This window comes from Colletotrichum fructicola (assembly GCF_000319635.2).
Source record: "Colletotrichum fructicola Nara gc5 chromosome Unknown KSG_Nara_v1_contig06, whole genome shotgun sequence".
NCBI classification, from domain to species: Eukaryota; Fungi; Ascomycota; class Sordariomycetes; order Glomerellales; family Glomerellaceae; genus Colletotrichum; species Colletotrichum fructicola.
The window spans coordinates 1,644,579-1,663,378 of NW_027094056.1; the positions used below are offsets into that span (position 1 = coordinate 1,644,579).

The 18,800-nt window shown below is 53.0% G+C and overlaps 7 protein-coding genes across 7 annotated transcripts; 3 read left to right on the forward strand and 4 right to left on the reverse strand.

Moving 5' to 3' along the window:
- Positions 1-253: 253 nt before the first annotated feature.
- Positions 254-3,263, reverse strand: CGGC5_v010746 (uncharacterized protein; the record flags this gene model as incomplete). Its single annotated transcript, XM_032022064.1, has 2 exons — positions 254-2,577; positions 2,672-3,263. 2 exons carry the CDS (start codon positions 3,261-3,263, stop codon positions 254-256), a joined length of 2,916 nt encoding a protein of 971 aa, XP_031892533.1.
- Positions 3,264-3,734: 471 nt separating this feature from the next.
- On the reverse strand, positions 3,735-4,748 carry CGGC5_v010747 (uncharacterized protein; the record flags this gene model as incomplete). The annotated part of the gene is made up of 2 exons (XM_032022052.1): positions 3,735-4,681; positions 4,745-4,748. The coding sequence occupies 2 exons, from the start codon at positions 4,746-4,748 to the stop codon at positions 3,735-3,737; spliced, it is 951 nt and encodes a 316-aa protein (XP_031892534.1).
- A 1,159-nt stretch (positions 4,749-5,907) lies between these two features.
- Positions 5,908-6,750, forward strand: CGGC5_v010748 (uncharacterized protein; the record flags this gene model as incomplete). Its single annotated transcript, XM_032022041.1, has 2 exons — positions 5,908-6,198; positions 6,256-6,750. 2 exons carry the CDS (start codon positions 5,908-5,910, stop codon positions 6,748-6,750), a joined length of 786 nt encoding a protein of 261 aa, XP_031892535.1.
- A 942-nt stretch (positions 6,751-7,692) lies between these two features.
- On the forward strand, positions 7,693-13,261 carry Tf2-6-2 (Transposon Tf2-6 polyprotein; the record flags this gene model as incomplete). The annotated part of the gene is made up of 5 exons (XM_032022030.2): positions 7,693-7,804; positions 7,879-7,949; positions 8,211-9,508; positions 9,550-10,417; positions 10,484-13,261. The coding sequence occupies 5 exons, from the start codon at positions 7,693-7,695 to the stop codon at positions 13,259-13,261; spliced, it is 5,127 nt and encodes a 1,708-aa protein (XP_031892536.2).
- A 692-nt stretch (positions 13,262-13,953) lies between these two features.
- On the reverse strand, positions 13,954-14,964 carry CGGC5_v010750 (uncharacterized protein; the record flags this gene model as incomplete). Its single annotated transcript, XM_032022007.1, has 4 exons — positions 13,954-14,218; positions 14,278-14,579; positions 14,648-14,828; positions 14,888-14,964. 4 exons carry the CDS (start codon positions 14,962-14,964, stop codon positions 13,954-13,956), a joined length of 825 nt encoding a protein of 274 aa, XP_031892738.1.
- Positions 14,965-15,650: 686 nt separating this feature from the next.
- Positions 15,651-16,958, forward strand: rebG-0 (4'-demethylrebeccamycin synthase; the record flags this gene model as incomplete). The annotated part of the gene is made up of 1 exon (XM_032021996.1): positions 15,651-16,958. The coding sequence occupies one exon, from the start codon at positions 15,651-15,653 to the stop codon at positions 16,956-16,958; it is 1,308 nt and encodes a 435-aa protein (XP_031892804.1).
- A 447-nt stretch (positions 16,959-17,405) lies between these two features.
- Positions 17,406-18,745, reverse strand: sirD (4-O-dimethylallyl-L-tyrosine synthase; the record flags this gene model as incomplete). The annotated part of the gene is made up of 2 exons (XM_032021985.1): positions 17,406-17,550; positions 17,610-18,745. The coding sequence occupies 2 exons, from the start codon at positions 18,743-18,745 to the stop codon at positions 17,406-17,408; spliced, it is 1,281 nt and encodes a 426-aa protein (XP_031892803.1).
- Positions 18,746-18,800: the final 55 nt, after the last annotated feature.

The window sequence follows — 18,800 nt, forward strand, 5'->3', positions numbered from 1 at the left end:
CCTTTTTGAAAGCTCGTAGATGTTGTCTGCTGCAGACTAGTTATCAGTCTCCCATTTCCAGTCACCCTATCAACCGTGTTCTTTGCGCAATTTCGCTGCCAGCAAACCTGATCTTTGCACCTTCCAAATGCAGCATGACATGGTCTTACAGTGTTTCACTGCTAATTTACCCTCTTTCGATTTGGACACTGAGCTAGTCTTAAACGTGTGAGCGGGCGCTGTTGTCTTCAAGCTACTTGTGTCACCTCTAAGCTCAGTCCACCCACCATTCTTGATCCTCAAAATATGCCTCTCCCTTCATGCCTCCTCCAAAATATGCCATATGACGGACATATTTCAAGAAGATTTTAAGCGCAGTCTCGTCTGTCGAAGAGGCTCTCCTAGCCAGCACCTCAAAAAAGAGCGCCTTCTTTAAATCCTCTGACGATCCCATCAAGCCTTCGGCCGTTTCGCGAAGCAGTCGGGTTACAATCTCCTGATCATCCCAAACATCGCTAACGGCAACATCCTCCCCGCGCTGTCTCGCCTCAGCCACAACTGCTTCCTGCAGCCCCTCGACACACCGCACCGTCGCGTCGGCAATGACGCAGGACGGTCCGGCAAGGGGTCTGATCTGCACGGGAAACTCGCTGTGCACCCGAAGCGGCTCTGGGTTCAGACTTAGCATCGCTAACCCGGCGCCTAGCTCTGCCGAAGACGGCGATGTCGGTATGGACACCAGTAGGCCGGGCCCAGTGATCACCTCACCGGGCCGGAAAACCAGGGCGACGGAGCCGTTCCTGATGAGCTGCACCAGATCGTCGTGTCGATCTGCGATTGCCTTTGGCCTTGATTCCTCATCTTCCTCCGATGATCGTGGATAACTCCCATCCTCTTTTCCGTCTTTTGGCTCCTCGTAGACGTGAACTGCATACCACTGATCACCGTCCGTCGGGACCTTGATCATCAGGACGCGTGGGACGACCGTTTCGCCTCCTGCTTCTGCATCTCTACCGTGCCCATCACCGTTCTCATCAGTCGATCCCGGTTCAGTGGGGAGCAGCCTTCCCACCATGTCCAGGCCACCAAAGCAGTTGAGCTTCGCGCCGGGAAACCTCACTCTCAGGCCCTCATCTTCGATCCTGGCCGGGTAGGGGCTCGAAGGCGAGACAAACATGTTCCCGTATTTGGCATACTGCACCAACGTCCGGGGCGCCCAGTGGAAACCGGGCACCTGAACACGCGGGACGCACGAGAAGATGATGTCACCCGGCAGCCCAGCGGCGCCCTGCAGCGTCTCGGCCCTGCGCCACAATTGACACATCCCGTCCTCGGGCGTCTCCCCGTCGCCGATAAGAGGCTCAACCTCCCCGCGCGCCGTCTTGATGCGCAGATCCAGCAGCGTAGCTAGGCATATCACCTCATCGGACGCAACCGTCAAGCTGCGGTGCTTGAGCGCGTTGACCAGCATCTGCAGGAAGAAGTTCAACGGGTGCACCTTGCGCCCGGGGGTATTGGTCTCGTCGGGGAGCTGCCACATGCTGACGCTGAGGTCGCGGAACTCTGCGATGAAGCGGAAGGCCAGGGACGCTTCGTGCTTTGGGGCCTGCTTCAGTAGGTTGACGACTGATTCAAGGGAGAGGAGGCTGTCGCGGAACGCGAAGCAGAGCCGGTCGCCAGAGCCTCGGGCTCGTGACGCGCCGGCGAGAACGCCTTCCTGAAGCGTCCACATGCGACGCATCCACGGCGACGTGTAAATATGCGTGGCAACATCGATAAGACCCCTGGAAGTGTCTTCGAAGATGTCCCTGACACTCGTTGCCTGAAGGACCGCGCTCTTGACGAGGACGGCATAGGCGTTTGCATAAATCTCCCGCATCCTCGACAGGCACAAATTCTTACCATACCCCGGAGTCGCGGGGCAGCACATTGTGTCGATCCAGAGGTTTATCTGCCGGACTTTCGGTTTCGTCTGCACGTTGATTCCCGTTCCCGTCGTGTCCTCCTCCCGTAGCTTATCTTCGACCACCTGATAGGCCATCATCGACCAGTGCATCACATATGCGAGTTGACAGAATGGCAGTGCATTCGCTTGCACATTTCCCATCCCCTCAGACCACACGTGTGACAGTGCGACATAGTGGTTTTCGGGGTCCTTCTGAGACTCTTCGTCGATGCTGATTGAGGTCAATGCCACCCCGAGACCGCCATCCTCGAGCCTGCCGATGGCGAAGCAGGGAATGTCCCCCTTTTGATAGATCTCGATGAGGTGCTCCTCGTCAAATGTCATCATGCCTGGGCATTCGCACCCAGGACTCTCGTGTTTGGGCACGGCGGGGATTCTAACATTGCATCCATACTCTCGGCAGTCCTTGTGTAAATCAGCCACCGTGGAGTCGGCTTTGAAATTTTGCAGATAGTAGAACGCCTCAATGCTCGTGAAGGTGTCCCGAATCTTGCCAATGTCGCCGGGACACCAGCCCGCGTTGACCATGGCCCTCTTAGTCTCGGGGCTCAACGGATCCAGGAGGGGTGCAATGGTTGCGAACCACCCATATTTGGGTCGGGCTGGGAAGTACTGTTCGTCATGATTCATCTCTAAGCGGCAGTCTCATTAGCTAATTGTTCATCTGGAACGAGACGGAGCCCGGTCATCCTGTCAGAGCAGGGCAGGTTGTCACCAGAGTCTTACCCGCCACTGGCCCATGCTCTAGAGCCGTCTGGACCGCCACGTCCAGTGTCTCAGCCACACTGGCCAGACAGATCATTTCATCTCTGAAGACCCGAAGAAAGCCGGGGAATCTGGAATCGATGCTATTAAGAGCCTCGAACGCGGTCTCGAGGCATTCGTCGAGATGTTTGGGATATTCGTCGCCACGCCGAATGCTTGATAGACGTCCGGTTTCCCTCCATGCCGTCAAGTCCTTGTGCAACGACTTGGTCGAAAGCGCAGCGCTGCTCAGCTGTCCATCCTCGTCGAAAGTGAAAGACATGATTTTCTTCCGTGCATCATAGTCGCCGTCATCCCCGAGAAATTCCTTAACGAGCGCAAAGAACAGCCATCCTTGGTAGTAATCGAGGACGTTGTAGCTTGAGACTCCGGCTGAGAAACGGCCCTGGAGCGCATCGGCTTGGGTGGGTACGTGTGGATATTGACCGCTGAGAAGAGCGCCATGCCGGTCTGGGTAGTCGAGGAATGGCCCGGGGTTGTGGAATTGAGCCGTCGCGAGCTTAATGACCGGGGGCTCATTGATAGGGTCGCGTGGTAGAGGAAGATGTTCCATGTTCAAAGGCTACGTGCCCGGTGTACTAGTTCTGTTTAAGCAGGTCGTTGGAATGAAGAGAGAAAACATCAAAGATGGCCGATTTTCTGAAAGAAAGAAGATGACATGAGATCGAACGGAGGCTGATGAAGTCCGACCAGGCCAATCACAGATTGGGGCTTTCGGCACTTCGCTGCCTAGTGCAGGCAGCCATAAATCTGATGGGGCCCTATTTTTGCTTACAATGAAGACCACGAACATGCACGTAACAAATCTGGCCGTATAGGAGAAGAGAAGTTCACAATGTTTTTAATGCATGATTGATATTGGAAAATTAGGCCGATATTGTGCTTATGTATCTTCCCCTTCGCAACACCATCTTGCTGTGGTGAAAACAGTCCAACCTGATTCATGAAACTCAAATAGTAGTTTTAGTAAGCTGTTGAACTCAGAGTCATGATTCCCAATACACAGAGGTTCGTCAAGTCTCCATCATGGATTGATCGTGAAAGTGCATTTCAGACCTGAGTGGTCACTCCAAGGGACATTTTTCTCGGTGACCTCAGGACTTTGAATGACGATGGTATCTGGATGCATCACCTCCATGTGCACGGGCGTCAGTCCCACCATTGCAACTCTGTCCATTCGATTGGGCGGGAACGGCGCGGTCCCGTCAACTCCCCAAGTGTACCCAGGCTCTTCACCATGGACAGCCTTCCAAGCGTCGACAAGATTGTTCCCTTCAATGAGCGTTTCATCCTCAGGAAGAACCGGGTTGAAGTCTCCCGCGACCAGGCCGTGGCCCGCCTCACGTAGTATCTTTGACGCAAGCCAAAGTTGATGGGGCCGCAGAGACGGAATCCTGGCAAGCGAGTCCAGATGTACGTTGATGAGCTCGATGCGCTTGAATGTAGGTCGCCGGAGGATCGATGAGGGATTGGACGGCAGGAATATCTCACTGCAAAGTGCGTCTCTGCCGTAATACGACCGGTACTTGATGCGCGAAACTTGCCCAAGAGCCCCGTACTGAGACCTCCCCAGGTGTCCGAACCGCGCCTTCGACACGAGCGTCATGGTCGCGAATAGATGGCCGCCCCAGTTGACCGTGTCTTTCTCGCTGGAATACCACCCATCGCAAATCTGCTGATTCATCAGAATTAGGGGCACCATGCCCTTGTTCACCTCTTGGAGGAAGATGACGTCCGGAACCGGCGCGTGGTCAAGGATCCTGGACAAGAGGTAAGACAGCCGTTTGGCGGAACGCTCGGCAAATGCGTCGACGTTCCATGTGGCTATCGTCAACTTCAAATCGGGGTCAAAGTTCCGAGTCGGTTCGTCTCGTAGGCTGTCATTAGTGACATTTTCCACTGGTTTCCATTCTGAGGCTTCTTCATCGAACTCATGCCATGACTGGGGAACGGGCGTGAGGTCGGGTTGATCTGGCGGTGGCGTCACGACCTTTAGCGGCGGACTCTGGGATTTGGGAACTGAAAGATAATTACCCATACTGAAATTTATTTTTATTTTTTTTATTCTGTGTTGGTTTGCGAGATTTATGTGTATCGTTGGTGGGCGATGACGGTCTTTTGATGCTCTTCTGTTGGTAAACGGAGAAAACCAGATCCATGGATGCCCCTAGCGGTACTTAGTCACCGCACTAAGGTTCGGCGCAACAGGCCCGGGCATACGCAGGCAAAATAGGCAACCTTGGGGGCCATAATCAACCCTCAGAAAGAAAAATTAGTGAACCATACACGGCCTAGACATTTTTATGCAGCCAGGTGCATACTCAAAATGATCGCGCCTATTTCAAAGATGGAATCAAGAGATCGCACAGGTACCTAGTACAGACAAAGAGCATAGACAAACCCTGAGGTTATACCATACTATCAGGAATTATTATCACTCGGGAACTTTTCTTTCAGCTTCAATTATTAGAAAAGTGAAGTTGGAAAGCTTAGAGAATTGACCGTTTGGTGCCAACTGAGCGGGCTCTCGGTACAACCTGCGTTGTCTCGTGAGACTACATGTATCTGAGATACCTCACGTGTCACAAAATCGAATCTCATACTTTTTTATCTTAATATTGGGAGCAGGTGATGTACAACATATACGAAGGTCGGTGCATCCATGAATATTATCAAATTTGATGGGTATTTGTTTGACGCACAGTAAATGACTCACTTGATAGCCATAATGTTCTGCGTACCCAGCTGTTGCGAGACCTAAGGATGGGCGATGCCGACTGTCTTGGCTGCATCGGATGTTGTCATTCTTCAGGTGCATGTTGCAATCCATTAGAAAGACTTTGTCATTGGTGGATTAGTAGCCTTTTTAATGTGCCCTTCATGCGGGAAGTCGCATTCTGAAGTGGCAACGTGGCTCTCGACCAACAAAATGGACCGCTGCCAGACCGGTCAGCGGAGCGCATAATGAGGTGCCAACACAATGCTGCATACCGGGCGCGTATCTGTAACACAAAAGACCCCTTAAAACTGAAGAGCCACTATGGGCGGGAAAGAAACCACACAACTGCGATAAGTCTGTCAGGCGCATTAGTTCCACTTCTTGTGGAACGATGCTGCTTTACTTAAGCTGGCTAATCTGCCTGCCATGATGACCACTTCCGGCCAATTTCTTGGTCAAGTCACTTTCAACCGCCACGATGACTTATGAATCTGGCGTGCAAGTTCTCCACCTAAGCATGCCAAGAACTGGCAGCACATCTATGAAGGCTGCCTACGAAGAACTTGGACTACCGACGTACCATGGCTTCGAATACATGTTACGACCCGACGACCAAAAGGCCTGGACAGAAGCATATCTTGCCAAGTATGAAGGGAAGGGAACACCTTTTGGACGAAAGGAATTCGACGAGATCCTCAAGGGATGGGCCGTTCTGTCGGACTGTCCCGTGCTCGGCTTCACGGATGACTTGCTTGAGGCCTACCCAGACGTGAGCGAGCTCGTAAAAGTCTCCCGGGTAAAGCATGATTCTAATCACTGCGTCTAGGCGAAAGTGGTCCTTGTGGACCGGGACATCGATAGCTGGTACAAGTCGTTCAATGAATGTGTCGTCGCACCATTCTCTGACTGGCAGGCATGGGTGGTCATCAACATTTTCGAGCGCTTCAAGAATCCACAGCCAACGATCATGACACAGAAGGTGTTGTACAAGATCTTCGACGCTCATGACATTAGCAGCTGGCGCGAGAATCTCAAGAAGACGAACTTGGAGCACGCCGAGAAGATTCGGAGAGTTGTTCCCAAAGAGCGACTGTTAGAATACAAGCTGGGATCTGGCTGGGAGCCCTTGTGCACGTTCTTGGGTAAGGACGTACCGGACAAGCCGTTTCCCCATCTCAACGACTCGGTTGAGTTTGAAAAGTGGACGAGGGACTTCAAGGAGCAACAGCTCAAGCAGGGTTTATTGGCGTTCTTGAAGTACGGCGCCGTACCGGTCATAGCCGCCGCAGCGACGATCTTCCTGAGGCGGGTCCGAGCTTAAGGCCGCCGGCACCTGGGCTATTGGAAACACTCCGGGCCGACGGGTGGGTCCCTCTCGGGCCTGCTCCGGGACTCTTCCGGGAACGTGAATAAGAGGGCGCCATAATGTACATGGTGACAGAGCAGTGATATAATCAAGCATTCCAGCAGTGCAAGACTTGGACGCGGGGTGCTCGGCCCGAGATGATGAAATCATTGACTTTTGTGACTGAGACAAAGCTCTGAGCCGATCGATCAGAGGACTGCGGCGGGAGTGAGGAATGCGGCGAGCCTCACCAGCCACATTGAGATTGCGCTAAAGTCGGATTCAACCGCGCACGGAATTCCCCCGTCTCTCTCCCGCCCAAAGGCGCGGAAGCTCAGCCTGGCATGCCTGGGGAAATCTGGCTTGCTTGACTTGGCAGCCGCATCCTTCGCCCCTTGGCGCCGATCCAATGGTCTGATCGTAAGTGCCTTCTGACATAATCTTCGGGATAGCATTAGCGCCGTTGCGCCGGTTCTCCTACTCAATTGCTGGCTCCAAGTGAGACCGGCGAACATTGCCCCGACTGTATTAGTAAGTGGGAGTGCTGAGCCGCCTTGGCAATGCTTTTCGTGGCTCGCTCAGCCATCGCATGGTTGAATCCTTCGAGGGTTACAGGGTATACTCTAAACCATCATACTCTTGTCCAGTTCTGATCAGTGAAGAGTTACTAAGCCGGCGCTGAATCCCACCGCACGAAGATGCTGGCCAAGAACGCCAAGTTGCGTCGGTGATTGCAGCGTATTGATGTGTATTGATGATGGTCATAATCACCGATCATAAATACTAAGTACACATTCCACTTTCCAATAATCCATGTCAACTCAAATGCATCAGTCTGATATAAGGCAAAAAAGTTTCTAACACGCAGAACATTCATTTTCGAGCTCTTTATCTCAACCATACCATACTACAAACACAATGTCTGGACTCAAGTACTTCTCTTACAGCGACTATGGCAAGACCCTTCTTGAGGAGATGCACTACAGTCAAGCTGTCCGAGTCGGAGACAACATCGAGATATCAGGTCAAGGTGCGCAGTTCCTCCAATTTTATTCGAGAGTATGAAGGCTTTCTCCGTGCCCATGCTTACCTTACTCCATCTAGGCGGCTGGGATCCGACAACAGGGAAGGTTCACTCTGATCTTTTGGATGAAATAGACCAAGCATTCTCCAATGTAGACTTGGCCTTTGTAACGGGCTAGAGCCCGGCCGAGATCTCCGGCTTTGCCGGAGCAGCTACCGAGATCCGGCTCCGCCGGATCCACTATTCTGCTGTAGCACACCGCCTAGCCCCGGTCTGCATCACTGCTGCTAGGCGCCTATCCCTGTAAAGTCCTTTCCTCCTTCTTCAGCTTAGAATAGTCAATCGACGGCACCTCTACGTTGAACAAGCCTAGGGGCCAGCCCCTTACATATTCTAAGCTGGACAACAAAAGACGCTATACGAAACCTCACGAGAGCGATATGACGATTCGCTAGAGGGTAGTGCAAACGAGAAGACGCTATACGGAACCTCACGAGAGCGACACGACGATTCGCTAGAGGGTAGCGCAACGAGAAGACGCTATATGGAACCTCACGAGAGCGGCACGATGGATCCGCCAGAGGGTAGCGTAAACGACGCGATGAATGCTGAGATTGATCGCCGGATCAACGAAGCGGTCAACGCAAGCGTCCGTCCTCTTCAGGACCAGATGGCCCAGCAGACGGCCCAGATGACGCAGCTCTTGACAGCTCTGAATGGGCTTATGTCAACGGATAGAGCAACCCCTACGCCGCTTGCGAGCAGCGTAACGACCCCGTCCACAGCCGATACAACTATACAGGCAACGAGCGACGGTATAACGATGGCAGCTAGAGGGCGGAGGAAACATCAAATACCAAACCCACCAAAGTTTAGCGGCATACGTAAAGATTTCCAACGTTGGTTCCTAGAGATGAAGGGAAAGATACGAAGAGATAGGGAAGCTTTCGACTGTGATGCCGATATATTCGCATACATCTACGCAAGGCTGGAAGGCACAGCTCAAACCATGGCGTCACCCTACTACGCTCAAGGCGGAGCAGATGGAGCGGAATCCTCCGATCAGTTTATGCAATACCTTGAGACTCGCTATGGAGATCCCAATGCAGAAGCCAGGGCACTGGATAGGCTACGTACTATCCGACAGAAGGAAAACGAAAGCTTTGCTACATTCCTCCCAAAGTTTGAGAAGGAGTTAGCAGAAGGTGGAGGAGGACACTGGGCAGACGCAGTCAGAATCAACTATCTGAAAGGAGCCCTGAACTCCACTCTGCGGGACCGTCTAATTAGTGTAATCGATCCCCCGAAAACCTACCCAGAATACGCCCGGGTCCTTATGATAATAGGGTCAGGGCTAGATAGTAGGACCTACCAGGAACGTCACGAACGACGACGATACCGAGATGCCGATGGGGACACCCTCATGGCTGGAGTCAGCCGGACTAAGGAGCCCAGAAGAGCCGCAAAGTCACAGCGCTACCGCAGCGACTCTTCCTCATCAGAAGACAACATAAGGCCCCAGAAAGATAACCGTAAATGCTATAACTGCAATAAGATCGGCCATATTGCTACACGGTGCCCTAAGCCAAGACGTTCAGGGCCTAAGAAGGTCAAGAAGGTTGAGAAAGCTAAGAGGCGAGAGGAGAGCAGCGATAGTAATGCTATAGAGGAGCTAGGAAGCTCTGAAGCTGAAGAGAGCTCGGGAAAAGAGTAACTCTAACGCGAAGTCGGGCGTTAGAGGCCAAGCCTAGTGACATTACAGAATGGAAGCAGTTCAAGCATCACATGAGCAGCAAATCAGCAGTGATCACTACCCGCATACACAAGGGCACTCAAGCAGACGCCCTAGTAGACACTGGGTGCGATCTATACTCCCTTATCGACCACGACCTCGCCCGTAAGCTCCGCCTACCGGTAGTAGACCGCTCTGAGCGGCTGCTAGGCAGCTTTAGCGACGCTACAGGCGCTACAAAAGCAACAGGTGTAGTTGTCTTCAACCTAGAGCTGTGTGGTTATGATGAGAAGATCTTTGCATATACCGTACGTAGCCTTGGTGACGACCTGTTCCTAGGGAAGCCTTGGATGGAGAGGAACCGTATTCTATACGATGCCGCTGCACAACGGATACGGCATAGGAGGGGTGGCGTAGACCTACGCTTAAAAGGCGAAGAAGAACCAGATCGAGTAAGGGAGATCAGAGCCGCGCGTCTCCTTCCAGGAGCTCCTTTCACTGCACTCTATAGGAGAGCACAACGAGACACCAAACGAACTGCAGGATACGAAGTCCGAGCCATCAGCCTAGCAGATATACAGAAGGCCCTTACGAAGAAGACTGAGAAGGCAGATCTAAAGGCCCTCCTTCCGCCAGCTATACTAGCTGAGTTCCACAAGCTGTTCCAACCTGACGAAGCCGCCAACCTTCCACCACATCGTCCTGGGGTCGACCATAAGATCCCTATCAAACAGGATAGTAGTGGTAATGAGACTGTACTACCATGGGGGCCGCTCTATAGCATGTCACGAGAAGAACTCCTCGTCCTCCGTAAGACCCTACGAGACCTACTGGATAAAGGCTTTATCCGCGCCAGCAGCTCAGAGGCATCAGCACCAGTACTGTTCGTACGTAAACCAGGGGGAGGGATACGCTTTTGTGTTGACTACCGCGCCCTTAATGAACTCACTAAGCGCGACCGATACCCTCTCCCCTTAATCCAAGAGACACTACGCACTGTTAGTGCTGCTAAGTGGTTCACGAAACTGGATGTGGTTGCAGCGTTCCATAAGATACGAATTGCTGAAGGAGAGGAGCATAAGACGGCCTTCAGGACAAGATATGGGCTATTCGAATGGCTAGTTGTACCCTTTGGGCTTACAGGAGCCCCCGCTACATTTCAACGATATATCAACGGAGTGCTTCGAGAGTACCTAGACGATTTCGCTACGGCATATATGGACGACGTACTGATCTACTCAAACGGCTCACGGCAAGACCACGAAGCAAAGGTTAAGCTAGTACTACGGAAGCTTGCTCTTGCAGGGCTCCGGCTAGACCCTCATAAGTGTGCGTTCTCTGTGAAGACAGTCAAGTACCTAGGGTTCATTATCACCGCAGGAGTAGGCATCTCCTGCGATCCTGAGAAGCTGAAGGCAATCAAGGAATGGGCTGCGCCAAAGACGGTTAAGGGAGTTAGAAGCTTCCTAGGGTTTGCAAACTACTATCGGATCTTCATCCCAGCATACTCAGAGATTGCTGGACCCCTTATATCTCTTACAAAGAAGGGCGTCCTATTCCACTGGGGTAAAGAGCAGGAAGTAGCATTCCAGGAGCTTAAGAGGATCTTTGCAGCCAAGCCTATCCTACATCAACTAGACCCTGAGCGTACAACCTACGTTGAGGCTGACTGCTCAGGCTTCGCCCTTGGAGGAGTACTGTCACAAGAAGATGAGCATGGGAGACGTCACGCAGTAGCATACCACTCGCAGCGGCTGAATGCCGCCCAGTTCAACTACCCAATCCACGATAAGGAGATGCTAGCTATTATTAGCTGCCTACGAGCATGGAGAGCGGAACTGCAGAGCGTCAATAAGTTCAAGGTTCTATCTGATCATAAGAACCTGAAGTACTTCATGACAAAGCAGAGGCTCACAGAACGACAAAGCCGATGGGCAGAGGAGCTGTCTCAGTACAACTTCGAGATACAGTACCGGCCAGGAAGTGAAGCAGTAGTGCCAGACGCACTCTCTAGACGCGAACAAGACGTACCTACGTCTCTAGAGGACGAGCGCGAACAAGGCCGGATTCTCCAGCTTCTTCCCGAAGTAGCCCTTACCTCAACGCGTACACGACGCGTAGAGGCAGCCCCATCAGTGCTTGTGTTCACCGACGATAAGGAACTACAGCAACTCTGGGACCAGACCCAAGGGCAAGACCAAGTCTACCAGCAGGCATATAATGCTGTGAAACAACGAGAAAGAAGCTTCCCTCCTAGCCTCAAGCTAAAGGTCCAGATTGCTGAGTGTGAGATCGATAATGGCAACCGACTACTATTCAGAGACCGGATCTGGGTACCAGGTAGCGAAGACCTAGATAGCGAGGCGAACACACTACGTACTCGTATCGTTCAAAGCAGCCACGACTCAGTACTTAGTGGCCACCCTGGTAGAGATAATACCCTCGCGTTAGTCAGTAGGCGCTTCTACTGGCCTGGCCAGTCACAGCTAGTACGACGCTTCTGCCGCAATTGCGATGGCTGCGGGCGAAGCCACATCTGGAGAGAGCATCGAAAAGGACTTCTGAAACCTCTACCAATACCGCAGCGTATACGAAGCGACCTCGCTATGGATTTCATTACCGACCTTCCCCTTACGGATAAGGGTGAGCGATACCTTTGGGTAATTATCGACCGGCTAGGAAAAGGCGTAACCCTTGAAGCTATGGAAAGTATGGAAGCTGAAGCCTGCGCTGAACGATTCCTGAGCTGCCACTTCCGCTTCCACGGCGTCCCTACTTCAATCGTGAGCGACAGAGGAAGCAACTGGACGAGCCGCTTCTGGCGGCAATTCTGCAAGCTTTTAGGAATAGAACAGCGGCTCAGTACTGCCTATCACCCACAGACTGATGGCGGCCCAGAAAGGATGAACCAAGAGATCCAGGCCTACCTACGCAATTACATTACCTACTCGCAGAAGGATTGGGCGAATAACCTCCCAGCAGCTCAACTAGCGCTCTGCAGCCGCGATAGCAGCGCTATAGGCATGAGCAGCTTCTTCTTAGAACACGGATACCACCCAGAGCCTGTCCGGGTTCAAGAGGCAGACCCAGAAGACCATGGGGGCCGTCGCGAGGACCTGGCACGCAAGTTGGTAACAAGGCTCCAGGACGTGATGGATATGGCACGGTCGACCCTTGCCTCAACGCAGCAACGCTATGAGGAGCTGGCTAACAGGAAGCGCCAGCCTACGGAGAGACTAGAAGCAGGCGACAAAGTCTGGCTTCACATGGGCCACTACAGGTCTCCTAGGCCATGCAAGAAACTGGATTGGTTGCACCATAAGTATACCGTTACGAAGGTTATCTCACCATACGTGGTAGAGCTTAACGTGCCAACGGCTATATACCCACGCTTCCACGTGGATACCCTGAAGCGTGCAGGTAACGACCCTTTACCTGGGCAAACGCTAGACGACGAGCAGCCGCCCCCAATTATAGATGACGAAGGCGAGGAGACCTGGAATGTAGAGAGTATCGACGCCGCCGCCTGGAAGCGTCGAGGGCGTGGGAGACGCCGTGAAGTGCTGGTTAAGTGGGAAGGATACGCAGAGAGAACCTGGGAGCCTATCGAGACGCTCCAGGGGACGGAAGCGATGGAGGCTTACGAACAACGTTACGGCCCTGCGATGAAGCACGACGGAGACCCAGCTCTAGCGCCACGGACGCGCCGCCGGAGGGGAGCGGGGAGGTAATGTAACGGGCTAGAGCCCGGCCGAGATCTCCGGCTTTGCCGGAGCAGCTACCGAGATCCGGCTCCGCCGGATCCACTATTCTGCTGTAGCACACCGCCTAGCCCCGGTCTGCATCACTGCTGCTAGGCGCCTATCCCTGTAAAGTCCTTTCCTCCTTCTTCAGCTTAGAATAGTCAATCGACGGCACCTCTACGTTGAACAAGCCTAGGGGCCAGCCCCTTACAGCCTTGAAGGATGCTGGGGGAAAGGGTTGGTCACAGGTTTTCCGAATTCGTCTCTACGCTCTTGATGAAGCGTGGACCTCAGAGGGCATGGATCGGATGATAGAGAACATGAAGAAATGGGCACCTGATCACGCGCCTATCCTGACAGGCGTCGGCGTCGCGAAACTTGGGCAACCAGGGATGCGCATCGAGGTGGAGGTATCTGCTTATGACCCTCAGGGGGCTCAATAGTTGCATCTGTGCAGCTACAGAAAAGGATTATATGATCCATAGCTTGAAGCTGGCTAGCAATTGAATGAGTAGAATGAATTATGCGATCGCTATTATCTATGCTAAGACCTTACACCTCGACCCAATTGTTTGTCCTTTCCACGGGTATCATTAACCTCAGATACATCCTTTGAGCCGTTGCCAGGGAATATCAATGTCCTCCTTGAGCTTGAGACTCGTACACAAATGGAGAGTGGCCTATCTCCTGCGCTGCCAGTACCATATAGCGACACCAGCCAGAGCGACTCCAGCGGATGAAAAGATGCGCATGGTCTTCTTGACGGCGGGGGCAAGGACCATCTCCGCAGCGACGTGGAAGTCAGCCATCGCATTGATGCGAGGATACGGCTCCTCTGGGACTTCATGACCCAGGAAGGTGCAAATTTCCTCCCAACCGAATCCCTTCTCAAGATTCAATACAAGCAATCTCTCGGGCGGCACAAGAGCCTTGACGCTTGTAAGGCTATGAAAATGTCAGTCAGGGACTAGGCTCGAGAGAATCGGGGTGAGGATGTGACTTACTATTCAGTGTAGCTCTTGGCCATGGCGTCCTTGAAGCCAGGATCGCTGGGCTCGAGGCCACCAGACCATCTATGCGTCATGGCCTTGAAAAGCGCCCTCAACTCCCAGACGAAGCTGTCAAAGTATCTGACAACTGACAGAGGCGGTTGTGCGAGCTTCGCATGGTATGCGCCTAGAGATCCGGCAATGGACTTGGCCCAAGACTCTGGTGTCCGCTCGGTCAAGATGAACTTGACGTTGGGATCTTCCAAATACTCCGTGACAATGTTGGGGCACAGATAGCAGGGGCTCTCAACAATACACTGGGTTTCAATTAGTCAATCCGGATTCTTCTCGTCACTAAACCCAAGTTATGAATACAATCACTTACGTCGTAACCAGCAAACAGCTTATCGAACTCAGCACGACCAAAAGGCTTGTCCGTATCATTGGCGATAATAGCCTCTTGAAGCGCCCTCATTTGCTGAAAGCCATAGGGCAGCAATTCTGAGATGTGAAAAGGTTTGTAGCCCAATGTCTTCAGAGCCTGCCATAGCCCAAGAGTGCCTGTTCTGCGCAGACTTTAGCCCCCAACACCAACATATCTGATGCACCTTCCGTCTAAACTTACCTGCTTGGACCAAGTCCAATAACCTTCATAGGCCGCTCTTCTGCGGGCGCGGGAAGTTTATCGACAGCGCGGGACATTTTTCGTATGGAACAGATTGGTATGTTACCACAGGAAGGTTTGTCGGGTTTCCTCCGCTGCAGCAGCTTGGTTCAAGGGCGGTGTTGCGGACCTTTTACTCGTGACCCTAACTCCCTCCCGTCCACGTGCGGTGATCCATCTGCAGTCTTCTCAACTGCCGCTTCAACCCTGGTGGAGGGAGGGGATAGCCCCAGCCCCTTGCCACGTCGTGTTATCTACGACTCCATCGCCATGCATGACTCGCCTGCCGCCGCCGGTCGACTGCGACTCATGCGAGTGGGTTCCAAATGTCCGGGGTAATGTTTTGAGTTTACGTCGCTATCAGAGATCCGCAGCGGACTTGTTTCTTCTCTCGTGCTTCTGGAAATCAATCACTTGATACCCTATCATGAATCATCCTGGTTACGCGCCCGATCTCGGTAGATAGCTTGATGATTCCCCCTCAATATTCCCTGTTGCGCGGGCTTTGACACATCAACATACACCGACGAATCAGAAGCTCGGAAATGCCAATGCATCGATAAGCCGTTTATCCCTCCTAAATGCAAGAGAGAGTGTCTCAGCTGCAGCGCGAAAGTGTCAGTTGGCCTGTGAATGCGCCAGGCTGTTCATCCAATCGCTAAGTTCAGCCACGTCGTCTCAAGACAAGCCAACCTCAAGTCTCACCGACAATCCGATCACGAAAATGCATCTATCAACGCCAGATGGCGCGGGCACGGTCGCACCGAAGGATCGACGGCCGCTGAAGTTCTTGCTTCACTGCTTCTCGGCTACCGGTCATGTCTTGCCTATGCAGGCCGTTGCGAGGGAGCTCGTTGAGCGAGGGCACGAAGTTGTTTGGACAACGATCGCTCCCCAAGAAGCCCGAGTTGTTGCTTCGGGAGCGAAGTTCGTCCCAGCGGAGAATGTGATCAAGGTCGATGCCAATCTTGACGGTGCAGACCCGAAGGACATGGCAGAAACAGCGGAGGTCATGTTCGGCGGGCGGCTCACGGCCCAAGTGGCTGATATCCGCAGAGTGCTGAAGACATTCAAGCCTGACTACGTCTTGAACGATGCACTCCCGCAGGGCATGGCAGCTGTGTACGAACTTGGAGAGATCCCATCCTACGCGACGCTCGGAGTTGTTCCTCTATACCTCCCGGAGGTCGGGCCCGAGCCCACCGCGCATCCGGCGCAGTCTGCCCTCGGCATGCTCCTGAGTCAACCGCGGCTGGTTCTCCCGGTCATCAACCCGGAGAGAGAGAAGCTAGGCCTGCCGCCGCTGAAGCCCACAGATGCATTCTCATACAGCCCATTCCTGCATATCCAGGCTTCGTGCCCATCGCTTGAATTTCAAGAAGGGCCCGAGCCCATCATCCCTCAAGCACACTATGTCGGGCCCTTGGTTGCAAAGATCGGCAGCTCAAACGCCAACCTGCCTGAGTGGTGGGATGATGTGCTCTGCGCGCCTTCGAAGGGACAGGACATTCTGTTCCTCACGCAGGGAACCTTTGCCATGGACCCGACGTCGCTCATCATCCCTGGACTCCTGGCACTGCAAGAAGACAAGCGCTTCCTGATAGTGGTGCCGTCAAAGCTTGGAGACGAGATCCGAGCGAAGGTGCAGATTGAAGACAACGTCCGCATCGCGGATTGGGTTCCTTACGACCAGCTCCTCCCGCGCACGAGACTACTCATCACCAACGGTGGTTACGGCAGCGTCACACAAGCACTGTCCCACGGCGTTCCTCTCATCTGCGCTGGTACATCAGAGGACAAGAAGGACACGTCTGCACGGGTGTCGTGGGTTGGCGCAGGTATCGACTTGAGGACAGACAACCCTTCTGTGGCCCACGTCAAGGAGGCGGTCTACAAGATCCTCAATGACTCAAGTTACAAGGACAATGCGACTAGAATCGGGGAGGAGTTGAATGCACAGGGCGGTGCGAAGAGGGCTTGCGATTTGTTAGAGAAGGCTGCACTAGAGCTAGACGTCAGCAAAAGCACATAAAACATAGAGTAGCTTTGATGGAACATTTATCGGAATATTTGAGGAGGTAAATGCGTAGATGCGTCATTAGCTATAATAGAGTTCAACGTCAATAAGGAGCCGAAAGTATGCTGCTCGCTTCTCACAAAAGATGCAACCAAAGCCCTGTCGCGACCACTGGTCAGTGCATGCCAAGCTTCTTACTAGGCATGATGACATAGCTTCATAGCCGAAAGCCAAGTTCAACGTCGGCCAAGATTCAACTAAACACCAAAGAAACACCAAAGTTGCTAATTGAACAATGTAAAGTGGCATGCAATATTTTATTTGAGTGTATGTTATGTACAGTTTGAGATTTCACTTAACCAACACTTTGATCCACAATACACAACACCAATAAACTCATCTGGATATCAACTAGGTAAGAAAGACAAAACAAGACTCCAAACAAGCATTCGAATCCTTCGCCTACGGCTTACGTGAGCAGATCTTATCCTTCTCACAATCGAAGGACTGGGGGCTGAGATAAGTGACCACTCTCAGCTGACCCTTGGCCAACGCGCAACCAACATAGTAGTGGCTGCCGCACCGGGAATCCAGCGTCTTGGTACCGCTGTGGAGACGTCAGCACGGGAATTAAAGATCTAGATCGATGGCGTGATGATAACTTACAAGATATCGACCATGGCTGCTTCGTAGTTGTCCATCATCTGATCCGATCGGCGTGTGGAGAAGAACTTGCGGAGGCGGGACAGCACATCCACGTCGCTCTTGCAGAAATACTGCGGAGAGATGTACACCTTGGGCGAGATGGCCTTGCCGCAGCCGAGGGTGTAGTAGAAGCCGGGGCTAGCTCTGCCGGGCGCGTCGTCGGGAAGCATATCCGAGGCGTCTCCGAGGAAGGTCTTCCAGAAGTCCTTGAGATCCTCGATGGCCTCCCCTGACATGTCGAGGCGGCCGCCGAGGGTTATGCAGTCCATCATGTACTCAAAGGTGGTGTGGCGGGCTCTCATGTACACCTTGATGCGAGCATCCTTTGGCGCCAGACAGTCAATGGCGAGGATGCCCGTCTCGAAGTTGTACTTTTCTGTACCCTCCCGGAGGAAGTCGAAGAGGGGCTCAGCGTTGAGGGAGTTGAACTGATCTGGCGGCAGGCTGCGGATGGAGCGCTCTACAAGCTCGAGGTTGCTGATGCCCAGCTCCTCCGCCTTGAGTCCGGGGTAGATGTAAATCTTCATGACAGGGCCGGTCTTCTCAATGTCGAGTGCGACCACAGTGCCCGCCTTGGGTGTTGTCTCCTCAACGAAGCAGTCAACTGTCTTGGATGTGCGGTTGTCATGCTGCAGGATCTGGTTCGTGAAGTGCTTGTACCACTCCAGATCCAGACCCGGCACCATCTTCTGCTGTTGGAGCTTGAAGATCCAGTCGTTTGTCGCATACCTGTTGAGAGGATCTAGCTCGGTACCGGCATGTGCGCCGATGGGCTCGAAGCTATACCTCACGACAGCATGGTCATCTCTTCCCCATTCCCAGCTGAAGTCGATCGGCGTGGAGTCTGGCGTCCCAGGACTCCTCCATCTCCTGACATTGCCGTGGCAATCTGGAGAAGGGCCAAGTTCAGGGGCCACAAAGAGGGAGTAGAAGTTGAGCTCGCGGTACTGTTCTGCTGCGCTGTAGCCGGCGTACTTGAGGAGCTTGGAGAACATGCGCCCTGTCCTGTCCCACCAGAACTGGGAGTCGTCGTCCCTGAACCGGAGAACCGAGTTCAGGAAGTCCCAGGGCTCATTTGACATGATTATTTCACCCATTTTGGCGGCTGTTGAACAAAAAGACTGTGGTATAATTCGAAGGGCTCTGAAGCTG